The 12057-nt window shown below is 46.2% G+C and overlaps 1 protein-coding gene across 1 annotated transcript in view; it reads left to right on the top strand.

The window, feature by feature from the left end:
• The window catches only part of zgc:165507 (uncharacterized protein LOC561188 homolog), a 41979-nt gene that overhangs the window by 20707 nt on the left and 9215 nt on the right, over window positions 1–12057 (top strand). The window contains exon 2 of the mRNA XM_060903600.1: window positions 3738–3970. Within this exon, the coding sequence (XP_060759583.1) occupies window positions 3738–3970 (233 nt within the window). The remainder of the gene's footprint in view (window positions 1–3737; window positions 3971–12057) is intronic.

Here is a 12057-nt window from a genome sequence, read left to right as displayed (position 1 = left end):
CTGTTGATGCTGAATAATACGCAGGTGGGATCAGGTTCACTTTTGGGGTTTTATTTAAAATTACCACTCAAAACAAAACAAACACACTTTTCAGCTGACTTAAACAAATGATCGAATCAATGCACCAGCATGACTTCAGCCTGGGGAAGACCAACCACTCTCTGTTCCTCTCCCCCTTTTATCTTCTCCCTGTCACTACACACAGACACAGCACATTAATTCAACACAGATGTTTCCACTTTGCCACTCACGTTCCCCGGCTTCGCTCTCCATTTACAAACTGGCCCTTGACCACACCCCTGCTGCCACTCATTGATTATCTCATTACAATGGCACCTGTCAAGGTGTGGAATATGTTAGACAGCAAGAGAACAGTCAGTTCTTGAAGTTAATGTGTTGGAAGCAGGAAAAATGGGCAAACGTAAGGATCTGAGCGACTTTCACAAGGGCCAAATTGTGATGGCTAGATGACTGGGTCTGAGCATCTCCAAAATGGCACATCTTGTGGGGTGTTCCCAGTATGCAGTGGTTAGTACCCACCAAAAGTGGTCCAAGGAAGGACAACCGGTGAACCGGCGACAGGGTCATGGGTGTTGAAGGCTCATTGATTCGCATGGGGCATGAAGGTTAGCCCATATGGTCCAATTCCACAGAAGAGCTACTGTAGCACAAACTGCTGAAATGCTGACACCTTTCTGTCTTAGCTAACGTTAACTTTTTCAGCAGTTTGTGCTACAGTAGCTCTTCTGTGAGCTTGGATCATATGGGTTAGCCTTCATGCCCTGTGTGAATCATTGAGCCTTCGGCACCCATGACCCTGTTGCCGGTTCACCAGTTGTATATTTTGAGTATATTGTGTCTTGTCTGTAAATAGGCTGCATATTTTCTGTATATGGTGTACTGTTTTGGCAGCACAGTGGTGTAGTGGTTTGCACTGTCGCCTCACAGCAAGAAGGTTCTGGGTTCGAGCCCAGTGGCCAACAGAGGCCTTTCTATGTGGAGTTTGCATGTTGTCTGTGTGGGTTTCCTCTGGGTGCTCTGGTTTCCCCCTCAGTCCAAAGACATGCAGGTTAGGCTAACTGGTGGCTCTAAATTGACCATAGGTGTGAGTGTTAATGGTTGTTTGTCTCTATGTATCAGCCCTGTGATGACCTGGTGACTTGTCCAGGGTGTACCCTGCCTCTCGCCCATAATCAGCTGGGATAGGCTCCAGCTTGCCTGCAACCCTGTAGGACAGGATAAGCGGCTACAGATAATGGATGGATGGATCTTTGCAAGTTTTTATCATACAAGCATGATAAACATATTGACAAAAACTTTACACTTTCTTATGTGCCCACTGCCAAATAATAATATTATTTTTTTAAATTAACTAAATTAGATGAAACATAAAACTTGTCACCTTACTCAGTCACACCTGAGTCGGAGCACTGTGCGCCCACTTACACATTCATAAAAGACTGTTCACATGGTAATGGCATGATAACCATTTTCACTCTTTCGGTTTCGATTTGTTTCTCTTTCATGGTTTTTTCTTCTATTTTCTAAGTTATAGTGCAGCAGATTTTAGTCTGAATGCCAAATGATATTACCATGTTTAGTTTTGAGTCATTTTAAAAGTCATTTTGTTACAAAGTTACTTGGAATCTCATACTCAAAATTTTAACTCGACTGTGTAAGAATAGTTGTATTGTTAATTACTAAGTTTCTTATAAACTTATTATAAACATAGTATAAAAATAGTCATTGTTGACATAATGTTTCATGAGTGCTATTATCCATCCACCCATTATCCGTAACCGCTTATCCTGTGCAGGATCGCGGGCAAGCTGGAGCCTATCCCAGCTGACTATGGGCAAGAGGCGGGGTATACCCTGGACAAGTCACCAGGTCATCGCAGGGCTGACACATAGAGACAAACAACCATTCACACCTACAGTCAATTTAGAGCCACCAATTAGCCTAACCTGTATGTTTTTGGACTGTGGGGGAAACCAGAACACCCAGAAGAAACCCACACAGACATGGGAAGAATATGCAAACTCCACACAGAAAGGCTCCCATCAGCCGCTGTTCTCAAATCCAGAACCTTCTTGCTGTGAGTAACAGTGCTAACCACTACACCACCATGCCATCAAGTGTTATTATAGTACCTATATATGAGTACCAGTAAGTTGTAACCAACAGGAACATCCTTGCCCCCCATACTTTCTTCTAGACATGGAACTGACCTGTGTGTGCTGCAGTTTTCTTGGGCATAACTTTAAGCATGTTTTTCTTGAATCTTCTAACATTTTCTTGTAAATTATATTCCATTTATAGTGTATATAATGGATATGGATGTAAATGGATAATAATTATATCCATTTATAGCAACTAATGTCTCGTGTAATTTGGCCTTTGAAGATCATAAAAATGTGCCTGGAAATAGCTGAGAAGCCATCTTCAGGCATCTAAAGCTCTTCAGCTTCCGGGGCCCTCAGGCGGGCCCCAGACCCCTGGTCACATTGTTCCGGGCCTTTGGCCCATCATTTGGACAGGCTGAAATTTGGATGGACAAACAACATGTCTGTTCTGTGACAGACTGCTTAAAATTCCTTATTTCCCACGCTGCTAGGGTGTACAGTATATGTTGCTGGTAAACTCCATTCTCAAGTTAAACCTGTATTCAACCTAGGTTGAATTGGTGAACCACATTTTACCTAGGTTAAATATATAGACAGCATTCAATCTAGGTTAAATTTATAATTTTTGTATATTTTGAGGCAGTTAGCTTTTTGTTAGGGTTTGGGTTAGATTTTTGTTGGGGTTAGGGTTAGGTTTTTGTTGGGGTTTGGGTTAGCTTTTTGTTGGGGGCCTGGTACCTTCTTAAGATATTGGCTGAGGTGAATCTAGGACCAAATGTTAATAATAATGCAAAGAAGTATGGGTGACTTTGCAACATTAACCTGTGTATGTAGTGGTAAACACTGTGAACTACAGATCAGGAGGTTGTGAGTTCAAATCCTGGTGAGTGCAGTAAAAATTATTTATTTCACTGTGGTTTGTAGAGAGGTAGTTGAGAAGGTATGACATCAAGGGAAGGGAGTCCAGGTGATGAGGACCAGAGAGGGGAAGTTAATAGGGAGAAAGAGGAGAGAGTGTGTGAACCTAGGTTGATGCTTTACCTAGGTAAAATGTGGTTCACCAATTCTACCTAGGTTGAATACAGGTTTAACCTAAGACTGGATTTAATCTGCAACATATATAGCTTGCAACATTTACTGTGCAAGGTGGCCCACTTTAGATCGTTCCTTCTGGATTAGATGGGCCTGGAGTGAGCTACGCCATCATTGACAGTCTCGTTGTTATAGATATTGTATATTATAGATATCTATAGTATAGATATTTAGATTATAGATAGGTATTCTATAATACAGATATTTTAGACATATTGTATGTAATATAGGTACTGTATATTATTTATATTGTATACAATAGTTATAATATTTTTTGTAGATTGTATATTTATTACATTGTGTAATGTCTATATTGTCCATATTGTACATTACACATACATATATAAATTTTTTCTTATATTATATATACATAACTTACATATATTAATTCTTTTGTTTTGTCCTTCTGTATTGCTCGACAGACACCAACTGCTGAAACCAAATTCCTTGTGTGTTAATATACTTGGTCAATAAATATGAATCTGATTCTGTATTTCCTTGTTCTTCTCTATATTATAGGAAAAGACCAGTGTGTATAATGCCACCCCATGCTGGCAGTCAAGCTGTGCCCCCTCCGGATGGAGGCTGGGGCTGGGCCATAGTGTTTGGAGCCTTCATCTCAATCGGCTTCTCCTACGCTTTCCCCAAAGCCACTACTGTTTTCTTCAAGGACATTCAGAAAATCTTTGATGCATCATACAGCCAAGTTGCCTGGATCTCCTCTATCATGCTGGCTGTCATGTATGCTGGAGGTAAAAAAAATGGGGGAAAGTGGGAGGGAAGAATAAAAGCTTGTCTATGCACATTTTTCTATTCACACGTCTGTATTCTTGCAATGAGTTGAAACCTAAAACAGATGGTGTCTCACTTTCCAGCAAGCCAATGATTTGTAGTAAATAAATAAATAACATCAAATTGAAAGCTATGCTTGAAGTCTCCACTGATAAGTTCTTGATTGAAGTGATGGCCATTGGTTTTGGACCAACTCCCTGTTTTTAAGATCTTTTTGAGAATGTTAATGATCTTCTGTGTGGAATAGAAAATCCTAAAGGGCCCTTTTGTAATGGTTTCTCTCAAAGGATTGACCCACTGCTGAACATTTATGAGCAATAAGAAGCACTGATGAGATCTAAGATTCCTGTATATGTTTACTCTTTTTATATACGACACAGTCTGTTAGTACTTGGACAGTGGTATGTTTGTTATTTCAGCTTGGAAGTACAGCGTGATGGATTTGAAGCAGTGAGATTAAAGTGTGGCTTGCTGAAGAGTTTCCCTTCTTTTGGGTGAACCACAGACAAATCTGAGCCCTCCATTCTAATCATCAATTCGCAATACACGTGTTTGTGTCTCTCATTGTGTCTCATTGACGTGGTGTTTTCTACAACCCCAATTCCAAAAAAGTTTGGATGCTGTGTAAACTGTAAATAAAAACAGAATGCTATAATTTGCAGATCATGGAAGCTCTATATTTCATTGAAAATAGTACAAGGACAACATATCAAATGTTGAAACTGAGAAATTTTATTGTTTTTATGAAAAATATATGCTCATTCTGAATTTGATGTCAGCAACACTGTGGCAGCGGGGGCATGGTCAAGCGTTGGTCTGTGACCGGAGGGCGGAGTCAGGGAAGGTAAGTGGCAGAATCACTGCACCTGATGTGAGTTAACCTGTGTTTGTGTGTCTTCCCCAGTGACCGCGCCCTATTAAAGGAGAGAGAGAGCAGAGAAAGGGGGCTCTGTCCCGACCCAAATGCATGTGTGTGCGTGTGTGAGGGAATATAAAAGCTGAAAAGCTAAAATAAAAGTTTCTGAGAACTCAGTTCACCCACCCGCTATATTCTTACAGTGGTGCCGAAACCCGGGACCGGAGCACAGAGGAGAACAGCCCCATGGAGGCCTCCCCCTTCGCGGACCTGATCCACGCCCTCACCACGGCCCAACAGAGCCAGCACCAGGCGCTGGTCGCCCTCCGAAAGGAGCAATCGCAAAGGTTTGAGGCCCTGATGGTGGCGCAACAGGAAGATCGTCAGGCGTTCCGGCACCTCCTCGCGTTGGCAGGGTCCACCACCTCCACCGCCGTGGGCCCTCCCCACCTCACCCTAACGAAGATGGGCCCGCATGACGACCCCGAGGCCTTCCTAGCGCTCTTCGAGCAAGCAGCAGAGGCCTGGTGCTGGCTGGTGGAACAGCGTGCGGCGCACCTCCTCCCCCTGCTAATGGGTGAGGCACAGCAGGCCGCACTACAGCTCCCGCCGACAGCCGGCTGGTCTACACAGACCTGCGCCGGGACATCCTCCAGCGTGTGGGGTGCACCCCAGAACAACAACGCCAGCGCTTCCGCGCTCTACGCCTAGAGGAGGTTGGCTGGCCGTTTGCATTTGGCCAGCAACTCCGGGACGCCTGCTGGCGGTGGCTGAGGGCTGACAACCGCGATGCCAAGGGAATCATTGATCTGGTGGCACTGGAGCAGTTCATCGTACGACTTCCCGAAGGAACAGCGGAGTGGGTCCAGTGCCATCGCCCGGCGTCGCTGGATCAGGCCATCAAGTTGGCGGAGGATCATTTGGCGGCTGTTCCCACGGCAGGATCGCAGATCTCCTCTTCTCCTCTCTTTCTCTCCCCCTCCCCTTCTGTGTCCCGTCCTCGCCCTGTTCCCCCACCGCAGAGGCAGGGGCCGGCTCCACCCCAGCTGGCCTGCCACACCCGCGGTGCCCTCCCATTTCCCGCTTCCGTGTCTGTCTCTCTCTCCCCTCAGGTGAGTGAGCCCCAGAATGCCGGTGCAGAGAGAAAGCCCGGGCCGGTTTGCTGGTGCTGCGGGGAGCCGGGGCACCTCCAGCATCAGTGCTCGGCAATGGAGGTGGGCACGGTGGTCCGGATCCCTGATGTGCCAGGAACCACCCTCGATCGGGCCGGAGCATATCGCATACCAGTGAGTGTCCAAGGGGATACATATCAGGCTTTGGTGGACTCCGGCTGTAATCAGACCTCAATCCACCAAAGCCTGGTGCAAGACGAGGCATTGGGGGGAGCACAATTGGTGAAGGTGTTGTGTGTGCACGGGGATGTTCACAACTACCCTTTAGTGTCAGTCCACATTCTATTTCGAGGGGAGAAATTTAGCATAAAGGCAGCAGTTAATCTTCGCCTTACCTACTCAATAATTTTGGGGACTGATTGGCCGGGATTTCAGGAGTTAATGACTCATTTAGTGAAGAGTGGGTCCTGCCATAGTTCAGCCGGGGGAGGTCCCGGTGTGGCATTGGCAGGAGCAGCTGTCACAGAGCCGTCTACGTCATCACCGCGTCAGAGTGAGGAGCAGCAGGCTCCTCCTCCCTCTCTCAAGGAATCCCTCGCGGATTTCCCGTTAGAGCAGTCGCGGGACAAGACTCTGCGGCATGCGTTTGACCAAGTGAGAGTAATCGATGGGCAAACACTCCAGCCAAACGCCACCCCGTCCTTCCCCTATTTCTCCATTATGAGGGATAGATTATACTGAGTGACGCAGGACACTCAGACTAAGGAGACGATCTCACAACTTTTGATCCCAAAGAGCCACCGGGAATTGGTATTCCAGGCGGCTCACTTTAATCCCATGGCTGGACACTTGGGGCAGGATAAGACACTAGCCCAAATAATGGCCCGGTTCTATTGGCCAGGGATTTGCGGCAATGTCCATAGGTGGTGTACGGTATGCCGCGAATGCCAGTTAGTAAATCCAGCGGCCATTCCAAAAGCACCTTTGCGCCCTCTACCATCAATTGAGACCCCGTTCGAAAGAATTGGGATGGATCTCGTCGCGCCATTAGATTGGTCAACACAAGGGTATTGCTTTATTTTAGTTCTGGTGGACTATGCAACACAATACCAGGAAGCAGTGCCTCTTCGCAATATCTCAGCATGCAGTATTGCGGAAGTGCTCTTCCACGTCATCTCCCAAATCGGAATCCCCAAAGAGATTCTGACTGATCAAGGCACTTCATTTATGTCATGCACACTGTGCGAACTGTATGGGTTACTGGGAATTAAGCCGATCCACACCAGTGTTTATCACCCACAAACGGACGGTTTAGTCGAACGGTTCAATCGCACCCTCAAGAACATAATTAAAAAGTTTGTATGCGAGGACTCATGCAATTGGGATAAGTGGCTTGAACCCCTGTTATTTGCAGTGCGAGAGGTCCCCCAAGCCTCCACGGGGTTCTCACCATTCGAATTATTATGGGCATAAGCCGCACGGCATCCTAGATGTACTGTGGGAAAATTGGGAGGAGGGACCTTCACTGAGCAAAAATGAAATCCAATACGTTATCGACCTGCGTGCAAAACTCCACACGCTCACACACCTAACCCAGGAGAATTTGTGGCAGGCCCAAGAACGGCAAATCCGCCTGTCCGACGGGTACGCGCCTTAGGGAGTTCGCACCGGGAGATAAAGTACTCGTACTGTTGCCCACATTGAGCTCCAAATTGATCGCCAAGTGGCAAGGACCCTTTGAGGTCACACGGCGAGTCGGGGACGTTGACTATGAGGTGAGGCGAACGGACAGGGGTGGGGCGCTACAGATTTACAACCTCAATCTGCTCAAACTCTGGAACGAGGAGGTCCCCGTGGCGTTGGTGTCATTGGTTCCGGAGAAGGCTGAGCTGGCGCCGGAGGTTCAAAAAGGAACATTGACATCGCTTACCTCTCCGGTCCCCTGTGGAGACTACCTCTCCCCGACCCAACTCACGGAGGTTGCCCAGTTGCAGACCGAATTTTCGGACGTGTTCTCGCCCCTGCCTGGCCGCACCCACTTCATAGAACACCACATTAAGACGCCCCTGGGGGTGGTAGTGTGCAGCCGCCCTTACAGGCTACCCAAACACAAGAAAAAGGTGGTTCGGGAAGAACTCGAGGCCATGCTCAAAATGGGCATCGTCAAGGAGTCCCACAGTGACTGGAGCAGCCCGGTGGTCTTGGTTCCCAAGGCCGACGGGTCGGTCTGGTTCTGTGTGGACTATAGAAAAGTCAATGCGGTGTCTAAATTCAATGCCTCGTATTGACGAGTTGCTGGATTGACTAGGCACGGCTGTCTTTTATTCGACACTGGATTTGACAAAGGGTTATTGGCAGATCCCCTTGACTCCACTATCCCGAGAAAAAACGGCCTTTTCCACACCGTTTGGCTTACACCAATTTGTCACACTTCCTTTTTGGCTGTATGGGGTGCCCGCTACGTTCCAGCGACTTATGGACAGGGTTCTCCGCCCCCACGCCACCTCTGCGACCGCATACTTAGACGACATCATAATCTATAGTAATGACTGGCCGCGGCATCTGCAACACCTGAGGGCCATCCTTGGGTTGCCGAGGCGAGCGGCTCTCACGGCCAACCCGAAGAAGTGTGCGATTGGGCGGGTGGAAGTACGGTATCTGGGCTTCCACTTGGGCAATGGGCAGGTGCGTCCCCAAATTAATAAGACAGCAGCGAGCAGCGATTGCGGCCTGCCCGAGGCCCAAGACCAAAAGGGGGGTGAGACAGTTCCTGGGGCTGGCTGACTACTATCGTAGGTTTATACCTAATTATTCGGATGTCACCAGCCCGCTGACTGATCTCACTAAAAAGGGGGCACCAGATCCGGTCCAGTAGACGGAGCGATGCCAGCGGGCTTTCTCTGAGGTGAAGGCTGCACTGTGTGGGCGGCTACTGTTACACTCCCCTGACTTTTCTCTCCCCTTTATGTTGCAGACGGATGCGTCGGACAGAGGGCTGGGGGCTGTTTTGTCCCAGGAGTTGGAGGCGGAGGATCGCCCCATGCTGTACATCAGCAGGAAGCTGTCAGTGCGTGAGGGGCGCTACAGCACAATAGAGAAGGAGTGCCTAGTCATCAAGTGGGCGGTCCTCACCCTCCGCTACTACCTGCTGGGACACCCTTTTACCCTCTGTTCAGACCATGCGCCCCTCCAGTGGCTCCACCGCATGAAGGATGCCAACGCGCGGCTCACCCGTTGGTATCTGGCACTCCAGCCCTTTAACTTCAAGGTGATCCACAGGCCGGGGGCGCAGATGGTCGTGGCGGACTTCCTCTCCCGTCGGGGGGGGAGTCGGCTGCAGGCCGGACAGCTGCCCGGCCTGAGTCGGGCAGTGGGGGTATGTGGCAGCGGGGGCGTGGTCAAGCGTCGGTCTGTGACAGGAGGGCGGAGTCAGGGAAGGTAAGTGGCAGAATCACTGCACCTGATGTCAATTAACCTGTGTTTGTGTGTCTTCCCCAGTGACCACACCCAATAAAAGGAGAGAGAGAGCAGAGGAAAGGAGCTCTCTCCCCAACCAGATGACTTGTGTGTGTGTGTGTGTGTGTGTATGCGTGTGTGGCAGGGAGAGTGTCTATTTGCGACTGAAAAGTGCAAATAAACTCAGTTCTGGCCTGCCGTACTTCTTTGCTCCACCCACTCACTATAGTCTTACAAACACATTTCAAAAAAGTTGGGATAGGGACATGTTTACCACTGTGTTGCATCACCTCTACTTTTAACAACACTTTGTAAATGTTTGGGAACTGAGGAGACCAATTGCTGTAGTTTTGAAAGAGAAATATTGTCCCATTCTTGCCTAATACACAATTTCAGTTGCTCAACAGTTCGGGGTCTCCTTTGTCGTATTTTGCACTTCATAATGCACCAAATGTTTTAAATGGGAGACAGGTCTGGACTGCAGGCAGGCCAGTTTAGCACCCGGACTCTTTTACTTCAGCACCATGCAGTTTTAAAATGTGCACAAAGTGGTTTGGCATTGTCTTGCTGAAAGAAGGAAAGCCTTCCTTGGAAAAGGTTTTGTCTGGATGGCAGCATATTGCTCTGAAACATGTATATATCATTCAGCATTAATGATGCCTTCCCAGATGTACAAGCTACCCATGTCATGTGCACTAACACACCCTTTACCATCACAGATGCTGGCTTTTGAACTGTGCACTGATAACAAGCTGGATGGTCCCTCTCCTCTTTAGCTTGGAGGATGTGGTGTCATGATTTCTAAAAAGAATTTCTACTTTTGATTCATCAAACCTCGGGACAATTTTCCACTTTGCCTCAGTCCATTGTAAAAGACCTTGGGCCCAGAGCAGGTGGCAGTGTTTCTGGATATTGTTTATATCTGGTTTTAACTTGCATTTGTTGATACAGTAATGAACTGTTTTTACAGACGATAGTTTTCTGAAATGTTCTTGAGTCCATACAGTGATTTCCACTACAGACACGTGTCTGCTTTTAATGCAGTGTCTCCTGAGGGCCTGAAGATCACAGGCATCTAATGTCAGTTTACAGCCTTGTCTCTTACATACAGAGATTTCTCCAGATTCTTTGAATCTTTTAATGATATTGTGGACCATAGATGATGTGATCCTCAAATTCTTTGCAATTTTACAATGAGGAACGTTATTCTTAAATTGTTGCCCTGTTTACCCACACAGTTTTTCACAGAGCGGTGAACCCCTCCCCATCTTTACTTCTGAGACTCCGCCTCTCTGGGATGCTCTTTTTATAAACGATCATGTTACTGATCTGTTGCCAATTAACCAAATTAGTTTGTTTAGCATTACACAACTTTTTCAGTCTTTTGTTGCCCCGTCCCAACTTTTCTGAAACATGTTGCTGACATCAAATTCAAAATGATCATTATATTTTTCAGAAAACAATACTTCTGTTTCAACATTTGATATGATGTCTTTGTACTATTTTCAATGAAATTTTCTGGGATTTGCATATGATAATGAGGGGGTGGTACCTTAAAAAAATGACAGGAGATTCTATGTAAGATGCATGTATGTATATAACTGGCCTGTTCGCGCTGCCAATTTCCTTTCTATGGTCGTTACAAGTAACAGTAGCAACAGGTACCAGGTAGCAGTCCTCTTTGAAAGGCCCAGGCATCAGCCAAGTCACATCCACATATCTAATTTCAAAAGAAACAAGAAAGAAATAGTTTTATTAAAGTGGCCGGTGAGTGTAAATGCATATTAATAATGGACAGTTATGTAAGAGAGAGAGAGAGAGAGAGGAGCTGAGTCTGACACTGTTGTGCATCTGGAATATCACTAGGCAACAGGCTTTGCCTAATGCTTTAAATATACCACCAGTGCAACAATGTGCAATGATCCATGTAATGCAGATATGCTCGTCCTGGTTTTTGATCATTCTTTTCAGAGTAGGCTGTTGTGTCGCATGCACTGACTTGTTACCTGTCTTCTCAGTGCCATCTGTATTCATAATGAACCATCCAGGTGTGATGCTCCTCACTGACCTCCTGCCACAGAAGGCAGTTACTCAAGTAACCAATACAGAGATCAACTGTCCTGTCATTACATCTAGTTTCCTATGAATGTGAGTTTAGAATTATTGGCACTCATCAGAATAATGGCCAATAATGTAGTCAAGTAAAACATATATTTTTTGACAAGTATCATTAATCTTTCGTTTACATCATCTTTTTATTTACTGATTCATCTTTATTTAAAATGGCCGTATCCACTATATGTGATATGATTTGTACAAGAGGATTATACTAATCAAAAGCAGTTAACTCTTCTGTCCTGTTTTAACATAAAAATCAGTCAGGACTGTTCTGGAAATACAAGCATTATTTCCTCATAATTTACTGTACACAGATTGGATGTACGTCTAGTTGAATACCAGGCAAACTGTAAAGCTAACAGTTACAAGGAAAAAATCATTAGAATGGCAGTAGAAGGAATTAAACATGACAGAAACCAGGACATCCATCTCTGATCAGTACTGGAAATCATCAGTCATTTTTATATTGAATAGTTTAGACCTACTGGTTTATATGAATGAATAT

This window comes from Neoarius graeffei, chromosome 21 (genome assembly GCF_027579695.1).
Source record: "Neoarius graeffei isolate fNeoGra1 chromosome 21, fNeoGra1.pri, whole genome shotgun sequence".
In the NCBI taxonomy this organism is placed as follows: domain Eukaryota; kingdom Metazoa; phylum Chordata; class Actinopteri; order Siluriformes; family Ariidae; genus Neoarius; species Neoarius graeffei.
This window is presented reverse-complemented; position numbering and strand designations above follow the sequence as displayed.